Below are 27,586 nucleotides of genomic sequence, written 5' to 3' on the forward strand. Positions count from 1 at the left end.
AAACACCTTGGTAGGTATACCTTCGGCGAACCTACTGAATTGACTAGAATTGATATTAGCCAACTCAAGAAATTTGTAATAGATTCCAAGCACTTTTTATACGATCCTGATCCATTAGGAGGTTTTTGGTACCACAAAGGACAGTGTTAATAAATGTCCAAGTGAGATCTTCTGCTTATACAGAGATCTGCCTTTTAACCTAAACTGTGATCTAAAAAAATCTCATCATTAGACCATATAAGACTTCTCTCTATAGGGTTATAGCTCCAATATTCGCTTAGTCACAAATATGTTAAAAAACACAAAATTTTTATTGCTTTTTAAAATTTATTCATGATTACTTCGCATTACATAATTGACAATTCATTTCGAATGAAATGTCTGGTTTGAAGTTAATAAAAACGCAAATCGCATAGTAGGATTCTTCTTCTTTACATATAAAGCCGCCTTCCATGCTATAAATGTTTTATATTATATGTAATTGGATACTATGCGCTGATTTCCGTAACTTTTTTCTGAGATTTTCAGCGAATTGAAATTAACATTGACTTCTATATTTTAAAAAATTCATTTTTCATCGTTAACCAACCAAATGTCGGAGGTGCAATCACCACCTGGGTAACGCATTTCATGCGGTAGTGCTGGTCCATGAGGTTCATTACCAAAGTCAACCAGGAAATTCTCGTTCAGCTTCATACCACCGTTAACAACATCAATATCAATTTCAATTATGGTACCGCCTTTTTCAACCATCTTTGGATAGAACTACGTATATGAAGAGATATTAGAAACCAATGTAGCGTGGTCTTTAAAGATCTATTATTTCATTATTTGCTTGTATACACACCTGCTTATCCCATGGCGAAAAGAGAGATGACGAAACATACAATCGCTTGCCATCCAAGGAGAGTTGCATCATTTGTGGCCCTCCTTCGAGTCTGCGACCTTTAACAAAACGTGGCTCGGGACGTTTCTAACGAATATAAATTGAAATAAGCAAAAAATACTTATTTAAATATTAAAGTAATTCTAAAAGACTAACCGTGAGTTCCTTATCTTCAAGAACCTCTACATGTTTCCAATCATTGCAAATAAAACCTCCCAAAAACAGCTGGCCTGTTAGACGTGGGTTCTCTGGGTCACTAACATCGTATTGGCGTAGATCACCGTGTAACCAACAATTTACATATAGATATTTGTCATCCAAAGAGAGCACTATGTCGGAAACCATACCATTCAAAGTCTCAGGTTTGCCACCATCAATTGAAATTAGCTTGCCGGGTATGTCAATCACTTTTTTTGCTACAAATTCATCGGAATCGGGTTTCTTTTTGAAATAGTATATATTTGCATTCAAACAGCAGCCCACAAATCCTTCTCCACGTTTGGGATCGTGCATAAAGCGAACCTCCAATGGTGTTGTACCCTCATAACCCAAATCAATAGTTTGATATAGGGTATGCGTTGACCATTTGTAAAAATTCAATCGACAACCATATTGGGTCATGTCATCGAGGTCTTCGTTTCGCCAGCCACTAATAAAATATTTTTTAAATAAAGCAAGATATTAATCGGTACATTCTTTACCTAAATATATTATGGATTAATACGTTATTATATAAAAATGTCGTCTGACACAACTTACCGTTTAAACTTATTGGGTGCGCCCCATTCCGTTGACACCATCACATCAAAATATGGTTGATACCAAAAGTCATAACCACACAAAGCCACTTCTTTGCCCTTCGTCCACGTACCAACACAATCGAAATTGTTCGTTTCGAAGAGTATAAAATCACCCTTGGCATGGCCTGCAGCATCGCCCAATGTCGAAATCATAATATTACCATCAGCTAGACAATGCGTTGTATGTGGTGCAGTTACATTATGTTGCTTAAGCACATCCCCATCGATGGTCTTATATATCGAGGGTTTACGTGGATCAGTCGCCACATCCAGTACGTAAATGAAATCGGACACAATTGAAGGCAATATAAGTTTGTCACGTTTCGGTATTTGCTTAGCATTCTCATCAACATAGTAGCAGCTGGAGCAAGCATTCCAGCCCGAATGATGAAGTTCATTTCCTTTGCGGTTGGTAAAGGTCCTATGAATCACCTGCACAAAAGTTGATATGATTATAAATATATATTTTGTTTGACAAAATGAACAAACCGCTGGAATAAATGCATAAACTGATATAATCAATTAGTACAAAGAATAGCAAATCGTAATACCACTTTAAAGATATTCTTGTTAAATTCATTGTATTTGCTTTTATGATAAATATTGCCCTCAAGGCATTATAAATTGTATAGCATACCTCTACAATTATAGTTAATATACCATAACGTATTGAATGCTATACGTGATAATATAAGCTTCAAATCTTCTATCAGTTATCTATAATCCTCTATGCAATATAAGTAGAAGTGATAGAAGTAAAAGTACCGATAACGGAACTCATTACTTAGGTGAATTTTAAATTATACAAGTAAGGAAGGACTAAGTTCGGGTGTCACCGAACATTTTATACTCTCGCAATTTATTTATTTAATTTTATTAAGATAACACACAATTTGACCCATATATTCGGCATAAAGTCCAATAGAATAACGAAAATCATCATATATGGTATATGAGGGCTGATGTAATTCCTACACCGATTTCACCAATTTTCCCCACCAAGCTACACTATATACAAGACTATATGCTCACTTAATTTTGCTAAGATATCTCACATATTAACCGATATATGCAGAATAAAGCCCACACATTATTAGGTATATGGTAGCTAGGTGAAGTTCTGAACCGGTTCTTATAATTTTTGGAACAGAGACACACAATTAGGTGAAAATAATTTCCTCTGAATTAAATTAAAATATCTGAAAGATTGGCCGAGATTTTCGGTGAAAAATTACCCTTAGGCACTGAGTTCTTCTTGTAGATATCCGGGGCCTTGAAAAGTTATAGTCCATTTTCGAAAAGTTTTCCATAAGTGAAGCCACAGATGATATACAGTATTTGTGTAAAGTTTTATTCCGTTATCTTCATCGGTTCCTTATGTATATATTATAAAGTGAACGAATCTGATGAAATTCTGAATTGAGTTATATGGGAAGTTGGCGTGATTGTGAACCGATTTCCGTGCGTCAGGGTGTCAAGAAAATATTATATACCGAATTTTCAAAAATTTTAAACTTTGATTTTCGAAATGTTAAGTTGTAAATATAAATAGCAACCCTCGTAAGTATATGCTCTTTAAAAAAATAAGTCTAAATAATGACTCTTGCCCTTTTATATATGTATACGAACATAACTACAAATATATACGGATCTACATCTGGCAGTGACTTGGCAAAATAATAATCATTGCGAGAAACTCGTGTAGATAAGAAAGACAAAAATAATTGATTTCTGCCGGCATTCATGTTTATAGTTTTTTTGTATTGATGTATTGCTTGAATGAAAAATATTATCAAAATACAAGAAGCAAGTGTATCTCGGCTATTTTGCTTAAATTTTAATAATTATGCTGTTTATACTATTAATAGCTGAAAAGAGCGTTAATGGAATTTTACTCATTTTGTATTCATGATCCACATCGCATTAAAATGCGTACCACCTTTTGGGTGACACCATGTTTAATATATGCAAACATATGTATGTGTTTATGTGCATATTTAATTACTTAGCTTAACTGACAAATTAATAAATTATTTATATTTAAATTCATATTTCAATCCAAAATCGTTCGTATTTGTACAATGGTTTTCATGTTTTATACTCTCGCAACAAATGTTGCTAAAGAGAGTATTATAGTTTTGTTCACATAACACCCAAAACTAAACGAGTTAGATATAGGGTTATATATATCAGGGTGAAGAGTGGAGTTCAAATCCGAATGTCTGTCTGTCCGTCCGTCTGTGCAAGCTGTAACTTGAGTAAAAATTAAGATATCTTGATGAAACTTGGCACACTTATTTCTTGGCGCCATAGGAAGTTTGCTTTCAAAAATGAGCAGGACCACTGCCACGCCCACAAAATGGCGAAAACCGAAAACACATAAAGTGCAATAACTAAGCCTAAAATAAAGGTATGGAAGTAAAATTTGGTATGAAGGATCGCACTATGAAGGGGCATATTTGGATGTAATTTTTTTGGGGATGTGGGCGTGGCCCCGACCCCTACTAAGTTTTTTGTACATATCTCGCAAACCAATAGAGCTATATAAACCAAACTTTCTGCAGTCGTTTTTTTAGCCACTTCCTAATGCAGTCCAAAAATGAAAGAAATGGGATCATAACCACGCCCACCTCCCATACAAAAGTTAGGTTGAAAATTACTAAAAGTGGGTTCTCTTCTTCTCAGGAACTACTCGACCGATTTCAATGAAACTTGGTTTGTAATAGTTTCCTTACATCCCAATGATATGTTGTGAAAATAGGCCAAAACGCTTCACAACCACGCCTACTTCCTATATACCAGAACTTTGAAGACAATCTGAATCGTTTACATTACAATATATAAAGTAAATACTAGTGAAGATATCGGTGCAGCACTTTGCACAAATACTATGTTAATAGTGTGGCAGCCCCATTCTAAAAACCGCCGAAATCGGACCATAGGGTTTTAAGGCCCCATATATCGAACACGAGGACCTCGGTGCTTCTAACCTAATATTATGGTTTCCAACTTACAATGGACTTTATACAATATATATGACGAATATGTGGGTCAAATTGTGTATTATATAATATAAATAAAGTTAAATATACAAATTGCGAGAGTATAAAAAGTTCGGTTACACCCGAACTTAGCCCTTCCTTACTTGTTTTTATTTGAAGTCACTTGGGGTAGCTTTTTGTAAAAAAAAGTTTTAAATTCATATTTTTTGTAATATTTTATTAATTTGTTTCTTTCCAGTTAACTTTTCAAATTCAAAAAAGTATTTGTTGAAAATCTATATTATTTAAAAAGTTTTTACACAATTTTTATTCGAAATTATCTGGACGCAAACAAATATCTTGTATTTGACAATAAAGAATAAATTCTGTTTGCATACCTTTTCTTGAATATCTATAAATTGATCTGTAGCTTAAAAGCTTTTCGATTAAACACGAATATAAAAGTCCATCTAGTACTTGCAAAGTTTGTACATGATGCGCACTAATTTGCAAATGAATTTCTTTTCTATTATCGTTTATATATACTATATTTACTTCATATGCGCTATGTTGATAATTATTGAATTGTAAACACCTAATAGCTTTAATGGAATGTAAGTTAATTAATTCAGAAAGTATTTTGTGATTTCTAGGCATTGATATCGTAAATAGTACTTAGTCTCTGATTATAATTTCGAGTATATACTTGATAAATAGATAACAAATTTTAATAACAAACCTGACAATAAGTTGGGCTTTCGGGATCCACATCCACAGTTGATAAGTAATCACCATGGGGTTCATCTAGATTAGGCTGCACGGTAACAGTGTAGAGCAATTTCTCGCGAGGTCCATTTTTCATCGCATCAATGGGGCTCTTATAACCGGGACCATGGCAACAAGCTGAAATATAAAAAAACAGTTAATACAAAGATAGATAAAGTGATATGTCTCCATACATGTGTATGTATATTGTAGCGCTGTTGTTATTCGAATACTAATCACTTATAAGCTTCTTCTTAAGTCCAACTCTACACACTTAAGCCACATAAACACAATAACAAATAAATTATTTTTTTGAAAATCCTATGGAGATGATATTTTTGTTTGTATAAATCCATGGGTATATTACTTCCTTTTTTATTTTTCATATTTTCTGAATATAACACCCTTTAAAAGTAATAAGTATTATGTAGACCTTACCTTTTTTAGACATTGTTGATGTTCTTAAGTTGTTTTCAATTTCAAACACAGACAAAACGATGTTCACCTGGTCAAAGTTACTGAGCGACTGGCGCAAATAAGACGATATTTAAATAAATAAGCAAGTAAGAGCTGAACAAGTGGACAAGCAAAAGTGATAGCGCAACAGATTCCGCCATAAACATGAGCATGTGAGGAGATTGAAGAGCGCAGAGGTTTCTCTCGGTGAAAAAAGTTGGGTACAAAAGTGTTCCCACTTTAGTAAAATTAAAAAAAAAAAGTTTTTAGCATATATATATATGTAAAAGAGTTCTCTCTCTCTCTTAACAATAACTCGTAAATTTCAAGTGTGAACAAGTAATAAAACTTTTCTCTTTTTTAATTCCATTTTTTATTCTTTATCTCTACCTGTTTGTTTATTTTCCAACTAATACCTTATCACAAGCATTTCGATCTGCCGAACTAAAAGCGTACAATTGAGAGCAAGTTTCTCTCTGTAAGTATCTCACTAATGGTCAATATATTATACAAGATGATAGGGACGGTTGGAAACAAAATTGATAGTGATGTATATTGGAAGAATTATACAAATAGAGACTATGACAGTTTTGTCCCATTATCTGTTTTTTTTTAAGTAAGTCTAATAGAAGATCTCTGACAACTGACCCTCTGAAGAAGGTTTCTATAACACTATTTGGAATTCGTTCTTCTTGAATACCCAGTTTGCAGTCAAATACAATATTTATACCCTTAAGTTTGTTACGAAGTTTGTAACACGCAGAAGGAAGCGTCGGAGGCCCTATAAAGTATATATATAAATGATCTGTATGTTGAACTGAGCCGATTTAGCCATGTCCGTCTGTCTGTCTGTCCGTCCGTCTGTCTGTATATATACGAACTAGTCCTTCAGTTTTTAAGATGTCGTTTTGAAATTTTGCAGATGTTATTTTCTCTTCTCAGAAGCTGCTCATTTGTCGGAACTGCCGATATCGGACCATTATATCATATAGCTGCCATACACACTGAACGATCGGAATCAAGGGCTTGTATGGAAAACTTCCGCATTTTACTACATATCTTCACGAAATTTGGTGTGAGTTATTGTTCATAGAAATAATTTAATCTCCGATCGTTCAGATCGCTTCACTATAGCATGTAGCTGCCATACAAACCGAACGATCGGAATCAATGACTTGTATGGAAAATTTTCGCATTTGACGTGGAATCTTCACGAAATTTGACATGGATTACTGCTTAAGGTAATAGTATAATCTCCGAAGAAATTGTTCAGATCGGTTAACTATATAACCTTAATGTTTCTAGCAAACAACCCGGCTAAAAAGAATTAGTAAAATGTTTTCTTTTTTTTATACTCTCGCAACAAAAGTTGCTAAGAGAGTATTATAGTTTTGTTCACATAACGGTTGTTTGTAACACCTAAAACTAAAAGAGTTAGATATAGAGTCATATATACCAAAGTGATCAGGGTGACGAGTAGATTTGAAATCCGGATGTCTGTCCGTCCGTCCGTCTGTCCGTCTGTCCGTTTGTGCAAGCTGTAACTTGTAAAAATTAAGATATCTTGACGAAACTTGGCACAAATATTCCTTGGCACCATAAAAAGGTTAAGTTCGAAAATGGGCGGAATCGGACCATTGCCACGCCCACAAAATGGCGAAAACCAAAAACACATAAAGTGTCATAACTAAGCCATAAATGAAGTTATAAAAGTAAAATTTGGAATGAAGGATCGCACTGTGAGGAAATATATTTGGATGTAATTTTTTTGGGGAAGTGGGCGTGTCCCCGCCCACAAATCGGTTATTTGTATTTAACTCGCAAACCAATAAAGCTATATAAACCAAACTTTCTGCAGTCAGTTCTCTTACGTACCCCACACACCACGAAAATAGTTGAAATCGGATAATAACCACGCCTACCTCCCATACAAAGGTTAGGTTGAAAATTACTAAAAGTGGGTTAACTAACTAATGAAAAACGTCAGAAACACTAAATTTTGCAGAAATAATAGCAGAAGGGAGCTGTACTCAGATTTTTTTACAAAATGGAAAATGGGCGTGGCATCGCCAACTTACGGCTCAAAAACCATATCTCAGGAACTACTCGACCGATTCGAATGAAATTCGGTATATACTATTTTCTTGACACCCTGATAACATGGACAAAAAAAAAATGGGCGAAATCGGTTCACAATCACGACTACTTTCCTTATAACTCAATTTTGAATTCCATCTTATTCCTTCACTTTATAATGTAAACATAAGGAACCAATGAAGATAGCGGAATAAAACTTTACACAAATAGTGCATATCATCTTTGGCTTCACTTGTGAAAAAATTGTCGAAAACGGACCATAACTTTTCAAGGCCCCACATATCGAACATGTTGAACTCAGCGCCTAAGGATAAATTTTAACCGAAAATATGGGTAAATCTCACAGATAATTTAATGTAATTCACAGGAAATTGTTTTCTTCGAATAGTGTGTCTCTGTTCCAAAAATTATTAAAATCGGGTCATAACATCTCCATATACCTAATTATAGGTTTTTCAAAAATACGGTGAGCTTTATTCCACATGTATGTATTGGTTAATATGTGAGCTATTTTAACAAAATTAATTGAGCGTATAGTCTTGGATATAGTATACCTTGCTGATGAAAATGAATGAAATCGGTTCAGGAATTGCCTCAGCCCTCATATACTATATATGACGATTTTCGTTATTCTATTAAACTTTATGCCGAATTTATGGGTTTATTTGTATGTTATCTTAATAAAATTTCTTCAATAAATTGCGAGAGTATAAAATGTTCGGTTACACCCGAACTTAGCCCTTCCTTACTTGTTTTTACTTACTTTTTCTTACGTCTTTAGATTTGCTTAAACACATAGTTACTAAAAGAAATGCACCTGCCAAGGGTGTGTTAGCTTCGGTACCGCCGAAGTGAACGTGTTTTCTTGTTTTAATTGTAAATACTAAAAGAACAAACAAAACAATTTTACTTTTTCTCTTGTAATTTTATTTTTTAATTTTAATGGTTTCAATGTTTTTATAATTATTTTCGCTCTTCAATATTATTTTTCGGTATGTAAGTAGAATGTATGCATGTTTTTCGAAAGACTTAAATCTATTAAATATTTAATCATTTTAGTATATTCTAGTTTAATTCTTAAAACAAAAATTATTATTTCATTAAAAATAAATATAAACGAAGGATAATGCCCCAACAATTGGACACTACAAACACCATCAAATTTGAGGCCTGATTTTTACAGTTTATTGTTCTAATATTGCTGTAAGAAGTTGTTAAAGTAAGAAGTGTTTGGTTTAAATTTTATTTTCTCTATTAATATACATATTTATTGTATTGATCTTTAATTTATAGCTTTATGGATTTATTTAGTTGTGATTTCATTATAATGTCATCAAATTACATGCTAGAAAGAGTTTTTGCAGTGTATTGTATAGAAAACATAATTTAATTGAAATACAAATAGTTTAACTTGAAATAGCTAATTATTACTATTTTCTGATTTTTTATTCTTTTTTAATTCCTACTATGTGTAATTTCTTAAATATTTATTTTATTGTTTCATTTTACATTTAATGCTTTCATTGCTGTAAGTAAAGTATATTTATGTACCATAATGTATAATTATGTCTTAAAGTATGATCAAACCGTTGATGCATACGGAGTGAAAATCCCAAAAGGTTTCAATATCTTGTTTGAGAATTGCTTATCTTTGCTCCAATCACAAAACAGAGTCTAAGTTAGTCAGTTTTACCAGAAAGAGTAATCAGAAATAAAAAATTAAGTATGAAACATAAAACTATTTCCAGTACCATTTCAGAGAGAGGGAATGACAGGTTCATAGTGTAAGCGTTGTTATGTGCTTTCTTTTTGTTTACTTCAATTACATAATGTAGTTTCATTTATGTGAAGAGCTCAGATTGAACATTATATTCTGTTGAATATAGATAAAGACTTGTGAAATTCTAATTCCGTAACAACAACAAAAGCCTGATGCTCAAATATTATCAGTGTTAACCTTAAAGTCCATTATCATTATTTTCAAAATGTGACATCTTTCATGAATTGAATGAGAGCGCTAAAAATGTATTTATTTTTCTGAGAGCTGATGAAACTGAAACTGATACTGAGCAGTTGTTCTGTATGATCATCATAAACTTTTAAAAGGCAGTAAAAACTCCTGGCAACTGGAGATTAAACCATGTTTTTTGTCATGAGAACCAATGCAGTGGTTTAAAAAGAATACAGACACTCTTAAAAAAATTTTGTCTCTGCATCCGCTGGAAATATTATGACCTTAGATTTGTGGAGCTTGAAACTAAATTTTTTTACAAGAAGAATATATTTCTTTTTGTATTATTTTATTTTTCATAAATAAATCAAATCATACAATTCGGAGTCTTAATATAATTTTATGAAAGTGGTTCTGCGTGATTCGTATCACTTTATTCATGATTTTTCTTTTAATGAATTATAGTGGTTAAAGGCTGTACATATGTATTTACTACGTAGCTGGTAAAAAAGTTTCAAAGTATATTCTTATTTATTGACTTGTTTGTTTTTGTATAAAGTAATCAATTTTTCTCATGTGTCTCATCAATAGAGTTTGTGTCTTTCTCTCAGCATCAAACATGAATTATGGAAATCAATTTGTAATCTTGGTTATCTATTTATAAGCCAAATTGATTTAATTTCTTTTTATTTTTGGCTGATGAAAATTTGATGAAGTTTTCATGAAAATCACACCGATTTCCGACAGTTTTCTGCCAAAAAACACTTACTTAGAAATTATGTATTTTGAGTATTTTTGTGTGTTTTAATACGTTTGTATATTTGTGGCAGCCAATTTTTTCATTAATAAAGTTTTCGAATGTTTATTTCCTTTCATACGAATTTACTTCCGTTACTTTTTATCATTGTAAATGCTGTTTCATAAAGTTGGAGTTTCCTTATTAACTGCTTATTTTAATTTTTCGTCTAAATTTTCTTTATTGTATTTTCTATAATTTTTCTGAAACTACCTTGCTTAATTTTCTATTATATTTTAATTTTTAAACTGTTACTACAAATTCAGAGTTGAGCATACTTTCAAGACGATATTTTTGATGCAATTATCATATAATAACTCAAAACCTACCTTTCAAAACACTCTTTGTTTTGATGGTTGGGATGTGCCTTGGCGATCATACGTCATTAACTTTTTCTATTATATGTAAATCATATAATGCATTTTTGTAAAAACTGCATTTTACATTATTCGTGTGTTAATTTCCTTTTTTTGTGAAATGATTGGCATATTTTCCAAAACACTTCTACAATTGAATGTAATTTAAAACTTGAAATATAAAGATTTTAATGTTACTTATTGTGAGTTATTAGATAAATGTACTATGATATTAAGTTTTTTTCGTTATCAATGAAAATGAAATCGTGTATACTGAAGATAGTGTATATTAATATTTTTTTCATTTTAAATTCAATTTGAATACATATTAACTAAAACTGAATACACCTAAAATTTGCTTATATACTTAAAAAGGCCTCAACACTTGTTTCTTTAATTATTTAATTAATTTCTCCTTCAAAAACAATTTAGAATTATTCATAAGAATTGCTGATAACAAAATTAGATGCGAAGATAAAAAAACGGAAATAAAGTTCATAGTATCGTTTCCCACAATTTTTTTTGTAAACAAAAATACATCAATTATTTGCAAATCATCCTCAAAACCCTTAAATCAATTATTGGCAAATCATCTTCCAAAATCTTAAAGGCCACACTCATTGTAATTGAAGAGCTCTTCCGTGTATTTAAATCCACTTGTTTTTCGAACTTTGAAACATCAAAGCTGCAATTACGCACTAGGCTTGTCAGTTTTTTCGGCTTTCGGCACTTATTCAGCTTCAGAACATAATAGCTGAAGAAAGCGCTGAATTATAAAGCTAATGAAAAAACAAGCAATGAGTTACAGCTTAACCCTTACATGCCCAATGTTGCCTATAGGCTTCTAACTCTCGTTATTTAAATATTTTTGACCTGCGGTTTTTTCAATTATGTACACTTATGTGTTGTGCAAGCTTACAGTTACATTTTGAACATGAACTGTGCACGTATTCATTCAGTAGGCATTCTCCGCAGAGTGGAATTGTCAAAATCGGTTTCTCGAAAAAAGTATACTAAAATGGTGATACAAAAAGGGCTCAAAAATATAAAAAAATTGTTTTATATAAAAACAAGTGAAGTATATAAATAAATAAAGAATAAATAAAGTTATTTAAAAAAGATTTTCATGAGAAAAGTGTTTAGTTTATTTATAATAATCTAATTTGTGCCTATAAGCCACATCCTGTAACTAATCAACCAGGATACATAGGACTTTGCAGCTTTTGTCACTTCATATTTGAGTTAAGACTAATACATATGCATATATCTGTCCTAAAAAATGTTAGCTCCGCCCATTTTAATTCGGGCATGAGAGGGTTAAATACTAAATTTTAAGGCAAGAAATGTTGAAAGTCTGGACGGGCGAATAGAGTTTTATTAATGTACTTACATTAATTATAGCTCTAAAGTTTAGAATTTTTGAAAAAAAAAAACTTAAATACGAAAAAAGTATCGTAAAACCATAATAATAATTAAAAAGTAAAATAATATAAAAAATAATAATTTATTAATTTGAATGCTGTAACTATCAACAAGTTTTGTTTAAATCTCGATTTTATTGCGACTAAGACTGTGGCGTATATCTTATGTAGACTTATACTTGCGAATAAAAAAATTGAAAACATTTTTCGACTTAATTTTTATACTCTCGCAACAAAAGTTGCTAAAGAGAGTATTATAGTTTTGTTCGCATAACGGTTGTTTGTAACACCCAAAACTAAACGAGTTAGATATAGGGTTATATATACCAAAGTGATCAGGATGACGAGTAGATTTGAAATCCGGATGTCTGTCCGTCCGTCTGTCCGTTTGTCCGTTTGTGCAAGCTGTAACTTGTAAAAATTAAGATATCTTGACGAAACTTGGCAAAAATATTCCTTGGCACCATAAGAAGATCAAGTTCGAAAATGGGCAGAATCGGACCATTGCCACGCCCAATGGCGAAAACCAAAAACACATAAAGTGTCATAACTAAGCCATAAATGAAGATATAAAAGTAAAATTTGGAATAAAGGATCGCACTAGGAGGGGGCATATTTGGATGTAATTTTTTTGGGGAAGTGGGCGTGCCCCCCCCCCCCCCCACAAATCGGTTATTTGTTTTAACTCGCAAACTAATAAAGCTATATAAACCAAACTTTCTGCAGTCGGTTCTCTTACATACTCCACCACACACCATGCAAATAGTTGAAATCGGATAATAACCACGCCCACCTCCCATACAAAGGTTAGGTTAAAATGACTAAAAGTGGGTTAACTAACTAACGAAAAACGTCAGAAACACCAAATTTTACATAAGAAATGGCAGAGGGGAGCTGTACTCAGATTTTTTTACAAAATGGAAAATGGGCGTGGCATCGCCCACTTATGGGTCAAAAACCATATCTCAGGAACTACTCGACCGATTCGAATGAAATTCCGTATATAATATTTTCTTGACACCCTAATAACACGGACAAAAAATGGGCGAAATCGGTTCACAACCACTACTACTTTCCTTATAACTCAATTTTGAAATCCATCTTATTCCTCCACTTTATAATGTAAACATAAGGAACCAATGAAGATAACGGAATAAAACTTTACACAATTAGTGCATATCATCTCTGGCTTCACTTGTGAAAAAATTGTCGAAAACAGACCATAACTTTTCAAGGCCCCAGATATCGAACATGTTGAACTCAGCGCCTAAGGATAAATTTTAACCGAAAATATGGGTAAATCTCTAAGATATCTCAATTTAATTCAGAGGAAATTGTTTTCTTCTAATAGTGTGTCTCTTTTCCAAAAATTATTAAAATCGGATAATAACATCTCCTAGCTCCCACATACCTAATTATAGGTTTTTCAAAAATACGGTGAGCTTTATTCCGCATATATGTATTGGTTAAATTTCTTCAATAAATTGCGAGAGTATAAAATGTTCGGTTGCACCCGAACTTAGCCTTTCCTTACTTGTTTTTATGATTTTTAACAACAACGGAACCCGTGGTTTTCCTAAACTCCACAATACACTTTTTTTGCGTTTTTTTTGTTTTTAAGTCAATAATATTTTGGCAGCAGAGTTTTTTTTGTGCCAGCCTAATGTTTATATACATACAAGCATGTACATATGTATGCTTAGATATGCTGGTACAAAAAATGTTTTTTAATATTCGCCAGCACTGTCAATATTTCATTTTTATTAAGTAACCACATCGTATTTTCACTACTCAACATCTTTAAATATGTTTTTTACGTAACTTATGTACATACATACATACATATGTATATACAATTAACATATTTTACGTATTCTACGCACAATGTGCCGTAAAATTTAGACTAACAATTTATCCATAACTAAATTTACCTACAAACATTCTTCATCATCTTCTTTTATTTATTTATTGCGTAACGCCTTCTTTTCGCATGCTTGCAGCATTCAAAACGAGTGCAACTTTCGCTATGTATATATGTATATACTTTTATATTTAATATTATTTGCTGCTTACTTAACTTCATCTTGAAAATTTCGTTATCAATTCTATACTTCTCACCATTTGTTTAGTTGTTTTTGTATATTTGATTTAAAAGTCATATATTTTCAATAAACAAAATAAGTATCTTGTGGTTTACTACATACACATAAATGTAGAGTATTAAGTGATAATTTCTATTAAAATACATATATTTATTTCAATGAATAATAACAACAAATATGTTGACTCATTTTATTTAAATAATTATATTTTTTTTGTGTATGTGTGTGTATTTTTGGGATTTTTTCAACTACAATTTGTTTTAATTAAAATTAATTTAGTTACAACAGCATATAAAAATATTTTATTTTAAAATTTAAACTAAATTAAAAATGCATATACATTTGTGATTTATGCCTTTTTCAATATTTAACAGTTAATATGTGCGTATGAATGTATATTCGTTCGTTTAAGTGGGTATTTATTTTAAAATAGTTTTAAAATTTGTTCGAATTTCGCTTCAAGTGCATATTCACACATTTATGCATAACAAATATAACTAAAGCTTAAAGTATTTGTAAAATTATAATTTTTTTTTGTTTTTTTTTTTTAATGTGTGTTAGGTACTAAAAATGTTTGTTGGTTTTGGACTACGTTGGCTTAGGTGGTTTAGTAAGGTTAACAATTTCTTTCGTAAAAATACGCTTAAAATAATATATGTTAAAATTAAGTAAACATTTTAAGTTCATTAAAATTATTTTTTAAATTTTATGCAATACAAGTAAATAAACATAAGTTGTGCAAAACAAAAATATAGAAATGTAGATTTGTGTGGCTTTTGACATTCTCGTCGAGCTTGTGACAAGTGTAGATTTTTTAAAATGTTGGGTTAGGGTCACTAATTTACACAATTCAGACGATATTAAGCATATATTGTTTGAAATGAATTTAAATACTCCACTACATCAATAGTATTTCAATTTCAGGCAAAAAGAGATGGGTGTTTCTTACTATTAAATACATAAATACAATTTAATTTAATATTTATTTCATAAACCTTGACAACTTGTATTTAAATATCGAATATCACTTTTTTACGAATTAGTTTCTTTCAATAACATTTCTTATATTGACACAAAAAATGTCACACATTTTCTGCGACCTTCTTGACAATTATTAATAAAACATTTGAAAGTCGTTTTCAAAAACATATGTATGCATAATTCTATTCGAAATGCCGAGATTGTCTTATGAGCACCAACTTAACAAGTAAACTACTTTAAGGTTATAAATTTGGCGAAATTTTTGATTTTCAAGTTTAGAAAAAAAAAGCAACATGCATATTGAAAGCAAATATTTACATGAAAGTTTGGCGTTTAAAGGCATATGTATTTAATTTACAAAAAAGAAAAATTTTGGACACAAAAAATTTGACGAAAGTCGCTTTGAAATTTTAGCGTTTCAGTTAATTTTAATGCTTTAAACATTTTCATATATTTCAATATTTCACATTTTAACTGCTACTCTTTTACATACATACATATATGTAAATTATTACGATTTTCGTTTTAACTTTCGAAACCCATCTCTAATTGCTTTCGTTTATGGAATGTCAATACCTCAAATCATTGAACTGACTCAAAGTTGAAATGAACTGCATACATTTTTTTTTTTTCAAAATTATATAGATTTTTATGTACAGTGTGAGAACTTAAAAAAAAAAATAATAATATAAAATAAAAAAAAAAATAATATATATAAGCATAAAAAATAAACATATACTTAAAGTGTATCGAATACAAATATAAAAATAATTTAAACATTATTTATACATACTATATTTTTTATATAAATAATTCATTAAATCATGGCACATTATTTAGCATCAAATTTACAATTTTGCGTTAAATTGAAAAAAAGAAAATAAAAAAAACTAATTTGGTTTTGATGATACGTAAAAATAAAAAAAGTAATACAAAAGAATTTGTTTTGTATTTTCTTTTTGCAATAACTGACATTACTACTAACGTACAGCGGAGCAAGAGTCGGAATCGAATTGTTTCTTATTTTTAATTTTTTACAATTAAATAACTTTTATTTAAGGTTAACTGTCGGTGAATATCGTGTATATTTTATTTCGACTAAGTCTGAGGACGTATATCCTCAATTCTATTGTGCTTTATTGCTGTATTGCATGATTTTAGTATTTCATTTTTGTGTTTATCTTAAATTATAATTTTTTACAATTTTTCTTATATGCACGTTGGACAAACAAGCTTTATATTTTAAATAAACCGATATGCGGTTGAATTTGAGGAAATTGCATGAAAAAAGATTAAGTAAAAAAAAAAACATATTACTCATTGACTCTTCGCGTTTTCGTCTCACACCGTACTCTAAGCATTTTTATCAGAGTTTCACAAAACATTTTTTTAAAACTAAATAATAAATATATATTTTTTTACATTTGGCATTTGCAGATAAAAAAACTTAAATATAAATACATTTTTTTTTATAGCGGAAGACCTTGAGTTTGGTAGATTTTGTGCAAGAGTGGAGTAAAATATAAACATATTTACTAAATTACGTTAGTATTTCATTTGTGCTGCGCAATAACGTAAATTTGGCATCATAATATACTTAAAAAATCTAACATTTTAGCAACGAAAAATAATATTATAAGCCATTAATTATACAAGGTAGTGCAAATGGGTTGATGGACTTTATTATTCTTTTTTCTTCTTTTTATTTGTTTTGATGTACATTTTGTATTTTTTTTTACATTTTCTTCCCAACATTCAATGATAACTAACTATTTTATTTATTTTCATTTGTTTGTGGCAAATGGATTTTGATTATTGTTCTATGAAGATGAAGATTTGCACATTTGTCTACAAAGTTTTGCTTAAAAATTTACTGTGTTTTACAAAAGTTTTGAAAATGTAAATAAAAGTGTTTTTTTTTTTTTAAATATCATTTACCGCCATATTTCACAGCAAATTTTTTTCGCCAGATCTTTACTGCCGACAATCGTACATACACAAATGTTTGCTTTTAATACTTGAATTCTGTATGTTTTTTTTTGCTAATTCTCCACTTTTTGCACTACATTGCACATATTGCATATATTCTACGCACTTATGAGTTTACATACATACATATGTATATATGTACATATATTATATATACGTACTCATCAGCTTCATTCTTGCAACTCGTATTTCAAGGATTTTTCATTTTTTCTCCCGCATTTTCTTCAAATCTGTGCCTTACTCTTCCACTTCATTCTATATCCGTTTGCTACGCACATGTCTTCGCATTTGTTGTTGTGTTAATTTTATTTGTGATCTTTGCTTTGTTACGAATTAGAACGCCTTTGCCCTCATCCTTTTCGGTTTGATTTGTTAATATTTTTCGTCGTCATTTATTTCCCGCTGGGAATTAAGTAATTCTCAGGCTTTGTAGTGTTGATTGCGCACCGCACAGCAAAGGCTCAATGAGAAGGTCAACGCCAATAATTCCAATAGAATCACACCCGCTGTGATGCCGAAGAGCAGAACCCAATTCTCATAGATGAGTTCAATTAGTTTGTCAACGCAACCCTGAAAGGAGAATATATATGTATATTAATAATATAAATTTAAAATAATAATTAAAGCATAAATAATAAATCATTTGAAAATCGATCGAGCGTTCGAAACCGTTAATAGAATATTCGTCATCAGTTTGCTTCGAAACATCATAACAATGAATGACGGTTATGTATTATGTTGTAGGGATCTATCTACAGGTCGGTCCATACCAATTTTGTTCAATATATAATCTCCGAAAGTAAAACTATCTTCCAATTTTTGGTTAAAGATTTTAATAATGAAGTTGCCGTGAGTGAACATATCCAAAATTTAGCATTTATCGGAGTGAACCAGATCAATAAGACATGATAACTTTTTATAGGAACTTGGAGTCTAATTATCATATAATATTTTCTGATGAGCGATCTTCCCCTAGTTTGGCAGCAAATGATGTTGTCAAGTTGTCAGTTGGTGGTATGTATGTATGTTATTGGCGTTCAACCGTTTAGCCGGTTATAGCCGAATCGATGAGAGCGCGCCACTCTTCTCTTTCCTTCGCAGTTCGGCGCCAGTTGGAGATTCCAAGTGTAACCAGGTCGCTATCCACCTGGTCCCTCCAACGGAGTAGAGGCCTTCCCCTTCCTCGGCTTCCTCCGTCGGGTACTGCATCGAACACTTTCAGGGCTGGAGTGTTTTCGTCCATTCGGACAACATGACCTAGCCAGCGTAGCCGCTGTCTTTTTATTCGTTGAACTATGTCAATGTCGTCGTATAGCTCGTACAGCTCATCGTTCCATCGTCTGCGGTATTCGCCGTTGCCAATGTTCTGAGGACCATAAATCTTGCGCAAAATTTTCCTCTCGAAAACTCCTAGTGTCGTCTCATCTGATGTTGACATCGTCCAAGCTTCTGCACCATAAAGCAGGACGGGAATGATAAGCGACTTGTAGAGTTTGATTTTTGTTCGTCGAGAGAGGACTTTACTGTTCAATTGCCTACTCAGTCCAAAGTAGCACCTGTTGACAAGAGTGATTCTGCGCTGGATTTCGAGGCTGACATTGTTGGTGTTGTTGATACTGGTCCTTAGGTATACGAAATTATCTACGACTTCGAAGTTAGGACTGTCAACAGTGACGTGGGAGCCAAGACGCGAGTGCGCTGACTGTTTGCTTGATGACAGGAGATATTTCGTCTTGTCCTCATTCACCTCCAGACCCATTTGCTTCGCCTCCTTATCCATGCGGGAAAAAGCAGAACAAACGGCGCGGTTGTTGCTTCCGATGATATCAATATCATCGGCGTACGCCAGGAGCTGTACACTCTTGTAGAAGATTGTACCTTCTCTATTTAGCTCTGCAGCTCGTATTATTTTTTCCAACATCAAGTTAAAGAAGTCGCACGATAGTGAGTCACCTTGTCTGTAACCTCGTTTGGTATCGAACGGCTCGGAGAGGTCCTTCCCAATCATGACGGAGCTTTTGGTGTTGCTCAACGTCAACTTACACAGCCGTATTAGTTTTGCGGGGATACCACATTCAGACATCGCGGCATAAAGGCAGCTCCTTTTCGTACTGTCGAAAGCAGCTTTAAAATCGACAAAAAGGTGGTGTGTGTACAATCCTATTTTCACGGGTCTTTTCCAAGATTTGGCGAATGGTGAATATCTGGTCGGTTGTTGATTTTCCAGGTCAAAAGCAACACTGTTAAGGTCCAATCAGTTTGTTGACGGTGGGCTTAAGTCTTTCACACAGTACGCTCGATAGGACCTTATAGGCGATATTTAGGAGGCTTATCCCACGGTAATTGGCACACTTTGTGGGATCTCCCTTTTTATGGATTGGCCAGAGCACACTGAGATTCCAATCGTCGGGCATGCTTTCTTCCGACCATATTTTGGAAAGAAGCTGATGCATGCACCTTACCAGTTCTTCGCCGCCGTATTTGAATAGCTCAGCCGGTAATCTATCGGCCCCTGCCGCTTTGTTGTTCTTCAGGCGGGTAATTGCTATTCGAATTTCTTCATGGTCAGTTAATGGAATATCTATTCCATCGTCATCGATTGGGGAATTGGGTTCGCCATCTCCTGGTGTTGTACTTTCACTGCCATTCAGCAGGTCGTAGAAGTATTCCCTCCAGTCAGTTGGTGGTATTTAAACTAATTTCTTAGTTGGAGTCACATATATTTTTACTTGATATTATGAGCGACCGCTGTTTCAATAATCTGAGTTTCAACGTTAGACGAAACTAACTCGGGTAACGAAATCAATCGAAGGATCACTCGTGCCAACAGGTGATATCACGAAAAACACTGACATGGTACACACTGGCGGCCGACGAAGAAAAGGACGACCTAAACTCAGGTTGAAGGATCAACCCTGACAAATCTTGAAATCCCTAACTGGCACTGTCGTGCGCAATGCAGAGACGACTGAAGATTACTGAAGTGTTTTTCAAAAGAACTGCGTCAAGCGGTCTGCTTGACGGTCTATGATCTGCTGTCGTGAGGTAAAACTCGGAATGGATACTTGGTAGACTTCAACTATACCCGGCCGAATAACTCTAATCTGATGTCCAAACTAAAAAACTCTGCTATGGAGTTTATTTTTGTTTAAATTTTTTCGTTGCTAAATTTGGTACATGTATCCTTTGCTTCCTCCAGCGACATTTCGCAACACTAAATGTATAAACAACCTACCTGTTGATATATTGCTTGATTTAGCGAACCACCGAATTTTAATTTCCTCGACATTTCACACACATTCTCCTTCAATTCGTCTTTGCAACACGATTCGGGTATATTGTAGAACACATTCATCGATGATATGGCAATATCGACGATATTTGTGCGATCGACATTGTTGAAACGGCTCGTTGCCCAATCGGCCGGTCCATCAGCGCCGCAACATTTCAACTGTAACGAAGCGGAAAGCAACCATAAAAAAACAACATGTACTCGTATATTAAATATTAAGAAATTTGAGTATCAACTTGATAGATGGTGTTTACAAAAGCGGGCGCCAATATGTAAATAAACAGCTGCCACTCGCGTCACACACTTACATTCTTTTGTATGGTATCAAAAGTGACCGTACGCGAACTCATGCTTGATTGGCCGTATTCCTCCTGCACCGAATACTTCACCGACGCGCGTACAATGTCATCGAGTTTGTCTTTGTTGTGGAATGCCCATGCGCCGGCGGCAATCTGTGCCACCATCACCACCAGAATTACGCAGAAGAACTACAAAGTAGATGTTGTAAGTCATAAATCGTGTGCATGATCATAAAAGATGATACTATTAAATGAAAGCAACAACAACAACAATAATAATAAAACACGTATGCAACATGCCGCCAAAAGTTTACAGCTGCTAAGAATTCGCGCGAGTCGCCGCTCCGAACGTATATGTACATGGCGTATTTGTGTATGTGTGTGTGTTGTGCATTTTTATCGATGCGCGTAGATACTTAAGCCTCCACGGCGCTCACAGTACTCACAGTAAACAGCGCAGTGGGTGGCTAAATGCGTGCGCCAATCGCCGCCACTGCCTGTACTAAGTAGTTGCCGCGTTGCGTTGGCGTTTGATTTAAATGAAATTCACAGCGTCGCAAACTTTTAGAGGTTGTCGCATGACATATTTCATTAAAATTAGCATGTAACACTTTCTTTAGAACACACACACATATATATACATATGTATATAAAGCATGTTGTGCCACTCACCGATATAAGCAGACATTGTGATTCCTTAACGACGCCGCAACAGCCGAAGAAACCGCCCAATGTGATGAGCACACCAATGCCAAGGAAGACATACAACGCGATGTAGTAGTGATTATAGGATTGGGTCATCGACAGCACAAACGTGGGATCGGTGAGCATCCACACCGAGGCGACCACAATGATTAGGCCAATAATCTGCAAACATGGAAACAAGCAACAGATTAGTAATAGCAAAAAAAAAAAAAGAAAATAGCTGAAATATTTATAGCGCGAATAATTTTCGCAAAAAAAAAAGAAATATCTTTATACAAATAAAACGAAGATTAATGAGCATTTAAGTGAGTGGAAATGTATAAAAACAACAATGTAGTATTTTAAGTTGTCGTAAATAGCCGTTAGAGGACTACACATACAAACATAGTTGTGGATATTTGCTAAAACAACGTATCTCGATTTAGTATTTTTATGATCTCAAGCTTGAGATGTTATTATTCGTATGCAATTAAACAAACAATTAACAATGCAAATTTTTTTATTGAAGGAATACTGTTTTTAAAATCAATTAAAAATGTTGAATTTGTCTATAGTGGTTCATTTAAAAATGTATGCGAAGGAATTCTACTACAGTCAAATAAGTTGTTTCGTTAAAAGTTAACAGATGTGTTCAAACAGTTAACAGTTGTGTTCAAAATAATAATAGTGCTTGTGTTAGAGTCTTCTCACTGAAATATATTGTGGACAGATGAAATTGAAGTGTTCTACTAGACACACTACGATAACGGTAAAACATTTAGAATCAAAATGTTAGTTTGGGCTTGTCTTTTATTTTGATGGTGCTAGACCCATATATCATATCTACACTGTCATGGATCAATAAGTCTACGTTGATATTTTGAATAGCACCATGTAACCTTATACTGAATAAATACGAAATACCTCTGAAATAGGTCTTCCAGCAAGATAATGACCCGAAACATGCAAGTCGGCTAGCCAAGAAGTGGTTTCGTATCATAGGGATTAAGATCATGCCCTGGCCTGCGCAATGGTCCGACCTCAATTCCATAGATAACATTCAGAAAAGCTAAACCATGGCAATAATCGCGAACTTTGGTTGATAGTGAAGGATTCTCGGGAAGAAATACCTAAAATCTGTTATGAAGGCCTCTCAACTCTATGCCGCGTCCCTGTAAGGCAGTTTTATACGAGGGCTGTTATATATATTTCTGGCCTAGGCGACACTAAGTGTTGCCAGGTGCAATCTGACATTTCCATTGGAAAGTTTGACATTTTTTAGTATAACATCACTCAGAACGTTTTGTCATTTAATAGTGAATTGTTTTATTTACAACTCGTGAACATTTTCGTGCGATCATTTTTCACAACTTTCAACGTGGATTATCGCGACAAGAGTGCATCGATGAACTAAAATCTTTGTATGGCTATGAAGCACCATCCTATAGCACTGTGAAAAACTGGTACAACGAATTCAATCGTGTCCGACGCTCGCTCAAAGACGAATTCCGTGAAGGTCGTCCAAAAACAGCCGTTGTGCCAGAAAACATCGATGCCGTACGTGAACTGATAATGCAAGACCGTCATGTAACATACCTTCAGATAGAGGCATGCCTATGCATTTTTTCCACCAGCATACATTCGATATTGCATGAACACCTGGCCGTAAAAAAGGTTTGTTCTCGTTGGATCCCGCACAATTTGACAATCGCTCAAAAAAAGGCTCAAAAAAAGTGCTTCGAAAATTGGTTTGAGCGCATGCAAAAGAGTATAAATCTTGATGGAGAATATTTTGAAAAACAATAAAACCATTTTCGTTGATAAATATATTCCTATTTTCATTATTAGGCCAGAAATATATATAGCAGCCCTCGTATAATAGGGACTTTTCGACCAAATACTGAACCCCATTTCTTTGTATCTATACATAATTTTTAGATTTGTCTATGTTTCAGATACTTTTTTTAAAAATACTATTATTTTTATTTATATTGACTTCTTAATACTATTATTATTTTGAACACAGCTGTATGTATTTATATGTAATAATTTTATGCAAACAATGGTATAAAGTTTTTAAAAGATCGAACAAATTAATTCGATCCAAAACTACATTTATTACTTTCGGTATGGTCGCTTTTCAACACTTTATTAGTTAAATTCTTTAAATTAACACTATATATACACACATGTACATATGTTTATATGTATGTATAATTATGTATATATGTATTCCACCATTTCTGATCAATAATTTGTTTAATTGTTTAAAAGCCATAACTCTTTCCCGGATATCTATATTCATATCAACAGAATCTATACATATGTATGTATATAAATATATTTGTTTGTATTGCTAAATTAGAATCGTCCATATGGAGATCGTTAAATGTTTTGCTCTATTATTTGATGGCGCTATTGTGCGTCAACAGCGTGAAATAGTTGGCATACGCGCTCAAATATATACATATATATAATAATATATGTATGTATATATATATGTATATATATATATATATATATATAATATATGTATGTATGTATGTAGATCTTTACATCTATATACATTAGGATTGTTTTTAAAAATTATTGTTTCTCAATTTCACGTCCTCGAAACTTATGAAGTCTCTTGTAAAATTTTCTTACTACATTTAAGGACTATCCTAATGTGTATTTAAACATTTATAGTTTATATTTTTTAGATAGTGCGAGTACATATCTACTTAATTATAATTTTTAAACTTTATAATTATTTAAAATTAAAATACAGTGAAATTTTTGAAGAAAAAAATTAAATATTTTTTAAGTTATAGTCAATCTTCATCTTCTTCAACGTTGCGAAAAAAAGGTCCTTCACTGCTGCAGTGATTCCGGCCTTCTCCGTGGATGAAATGTAAAAAAAAAAAAATTCTCTTTGAACTAGATAATATTGCCTGTACAATGACCTACGATAAAAAAAATCAAAAATTGACAATATGGCGTTTTAAAAAAATAGTCGAATTTTACTCAAAATTTTGGTCGTTTTTGGGCTGCCAAAATTCGATTTTTTGATCAGATCAAAAATCGATAGGTCATTGTACGGAGAACTATATATAGAGCATGTAAAAAAAAAATTTGATAGTGATCGGATCATTTGTTTTTGAGTAATCACTGCAGCAAATTCGGAAAATGCTGTTTCGAGAAAAACGATAAAATGATCGTTTTCACTGTTACCGAGAGGCTGCTCATTAAATTGCAATAACTCAAAAACTATTTGAGATATCGATTTGAAATTTTAATGTTATTTTTAAAGGTGTAATCTATCGAAATGTGATTTTCGATTTGATTTTTTTGAAATTTCACACTAGGTGTGCCCCTTAATAACGTATTTACTAATTATAAAGCTATACAAAATGTTAAAATAATTCTAACAAACATAAATATTTTGAAATAATATGCTTTTTAAAAGTTAAATAAATTCAAAATAACCAAAAATTTACGATTTAGTAAGAATTTACATATAAAATATTAGCTTCATAATTTTTAAAATTATAAAATAAATATTTCAAGCCGTATAATTTAGTATATAATGTATATTTGTATTTTGAATATTGAATATATTTTGAACGTTTCAACAGCTGCAGAGTACAGTATTCGTATTTTGTTTATGGTGTGAGATGAAAAATTAGTCATTCGGCAATAAATTAGATTAATACAAACAATTTGTCAGTTGTGTGATTTTATGTCTCTTTTGCAATAATCAATTGCTAACTGTTATATGTACGTATGTATATACTTTGAGATGCCCAGAAGATAAATCATTGAATAAATGAGTTTCAACTTGAAATGGTGATAGGAGAAAATCGTATTGCTTCAAGAACATGTGGGTATAAAATAGCTTAAATCGAACAATGGTGATAACAATTCATTCTTAGTAGTTTCTCGATTTATAATTTATCTCGCTTTTATAGAAGCTTTAAGTTTCCTATTCTAAATGATTGTTTTAGAAAAAAACTTAATAGTGACTCTCGAATAATTCTTTTGTGATATATTCATTATCTTATGAATATATTTTACAAAATTTAACTATTAACAGGTGAAAGAGAATTTAAGATAACCAAACCGGAACCAAAAATTGAACACAATTTACTAAAGCTAATACGAATAGAAATGTCAATCACTCAAGGTACCATATCTTCGATTGTAATCTGAACTCTGTACAGCTGTTGGAGCTGTTCAATGCAAATGCTTCATCGACGTATAGCCCAAATTAACATCTCGTAATGCTTTTCCTCATATTCAGCTGTTAGTTTTTTATTCACCCCCACAATGTATTTATAGACAGTGATGAAATAAATTAGATATCAATAGATTACCGAAAATTCTAATGGACAGATACAGGCTGTCAAAGCTTTTCGCTTGTAAGTGTTTAAGTACATATTCGCGTAATTGGTTATAGGACTTTCTGTATATTTTATACATATGAATATTGATTGTATTATTTATCATTTCTTATCTGTCATATATTTTAGGCAGCTATTGGTTGTAGATAAGCGTATTAATTATATATGAAGTATATATTCAATTGGTTATTAAATGGTCTGATTAGTTCAAGAGGACTTAATTAGTGTGAAAAATAGATTACTATGAACATACGAGTATATACCGTATTTTATAGATACCATCAATATGCAATTGTTAAATAATTCCTTGCAGGAAAAATATTTTGTCATGATCTGAGATGTATGAAAGAACGCTTTAACCCAGCTGATGGATTCAATAATGGCAACCAAACGAACTGAGTTGCCACATTTTCTTTTTGATATCATAAATTAAATTCCACGCTATTGTTTCCACCCACTAAAACTCATCCAAATGAACCCTAACATATTTTAAGGCGCCATTGTAGTAATTGTTAATAGACACAACTTGACAGTATACTTTCCAATGTTCATCAGTTCAGTTTGTTAGTAAAATTTGAAAGTGGCACAGCAAAATCAAATTGAAAGTTTGCAAACAAAAAAATTAACGCCAAACCATAAAGAGAACCGCTGTAACAATGACAATAATATATACACATTCATATAACACACATATAAATACATGTGACATACTTTTAGGCGCTTAGCCTAGCTGAAAAATCACAAATTGACTTTTCATATTTTTATAGGCCACGAGACGTTGCGGCACTGCGCGGTAGTGAGGAAAACTTGTAGTTCACGCGATAAAAGTAGTAAATGCACGATTGCAAAACTCTGCTCGGTCAGTTAGGCTATTGAAGAGGTGAAAGATGGAAGCAAATATGGACGAAGGCAAAAGAAGATGATGATAATTGCCGCGATGTGGGTAAGAAGCTGATAACAGGACGTTGAATCTTGAGAATAAATCATAGTTTGTGTGGTTGAAAAAGGTTGGTGGTGGCCCCAATTTACAACCACAGCCTATGATTAATTTCAAGCAGTTGTCACCAACATTTGTGCAGACATGGTGAAAAAACTAAGCTCGTTCTTATACAACACAGGATTTAATTTGGTCTAGATCATAGAGATTGTTGTTTCACAACGAATAGTAAACGATAAGTAGGTTCTATTGAGAGATTTTGAACATGGGCAAACGCTTTCTTGAAACTACTATCGGAACTAAAGACTAAATCCTTCAGTCTTTCAGAAAACCGCATTCTCAAAAGGACGAAATACTTTCCACTTATAGAAACTAAAGCTGTTTCGAGAAATTTTCCCAGGGAAAGCGTAT

General features: G+C 32.6%; 2 protein-coding genes across 2 annotated transcripts in view; both read right to left on the bottom strand.

Moving 5' to 3' along the window:
* Positions 1 to 307: 307 nt before the first annotated feature.
* On the bottom strand, positions 308 to 6,031 carry LOC105210159 (methanethiol oxidase). Its single transcript, XM_011180956.3, has 6 exons — positions 5,871 to 6,031; positions 5,407 to 5,570; positions 1,646 to 2,118; positions 1,043 to 1,535; positions 848 to 973; positions 308 to 765 (listed from the first exon to the last, which is right to left on the bottom strand). The coding sequence occupies exons 1-6, from the start codon at positions 5,881 to 5,883 to the stop codon at positions 568 to 570; spliced, it is 1,467 nt and encodes a 488-aa protein (XP_011179258.2). The 5' UTR covers positions 5,884 to 6,031; the 3' UTR covers positions 308 to 567.
* Positions 6,032 to 9,782: 3,751 nt separating this feature from the next.
* The window catches only part of LOC105210162 (CD81 protein), a 29,169-nt gene continuing 11,365 nt past the window's right edge, over positions 9,783 to 27,586 (bottom strand). The window contains exons 2-5 of the mRNA XM_054228366.1: positions 21,845 to 22,039; positions 21,182 to 21,361; positions 20,817 to 21,032; positions 9,783 to 18,151 (exon numbers count right to left, since the gene is read on the bottom strand). Coding sequence (XP_054084341.1) covers positions 18,002 to 18,151; positions 20,817 to 21,032; positions 21,182 to 21,361; positions 21,845 to 22,039 — 741 coding nt within the window. The 3' untranslated portion in view covers positions 9,783 to 18,001. The remainder of the gene's footprint in view (positions 18,152 to 20,816; positions 21,033 to 21,181; positions 21,362 to 21,844; positions 22,040 to 27,586) is intronic.

Source organism: Zeugodacus cucurbitae, chromosome 2 (genome assembly GCF_028554725.1).
Source record: "Zeugodacus cucurbitae isolate PBARC_wt_2022May chromosome 2, idZeuCucr1.2, whole genome shotgun sequence".
Taxonomy (NCBI): Eukaryota; Metazoa; Arthropoda; class Insecta; order Diptera; family Tephritidae; genus Zeugodacus; species Zeugodacus cucurbitae.

Bases quoted from the DNA above. Each gene is read 5' to 3' on its own strand.
- LOC105210159 (XM_011180956.3), bottom strand. The intron at 2,119-5,406 runs GTTTGTTATTAA...ACTTTTGTGCAG, and splicing joins AAAGCCCAACTTATTGTCAG to GTGATTCATAGGACCTTTAC. The intron at 974-1,042 runs GTTAGTCTTTTA...TATATTCGTTAG, and splicing joins TTGAAGATAAGGAACTCACG to AAACGTCCCGAGCCACGTTT.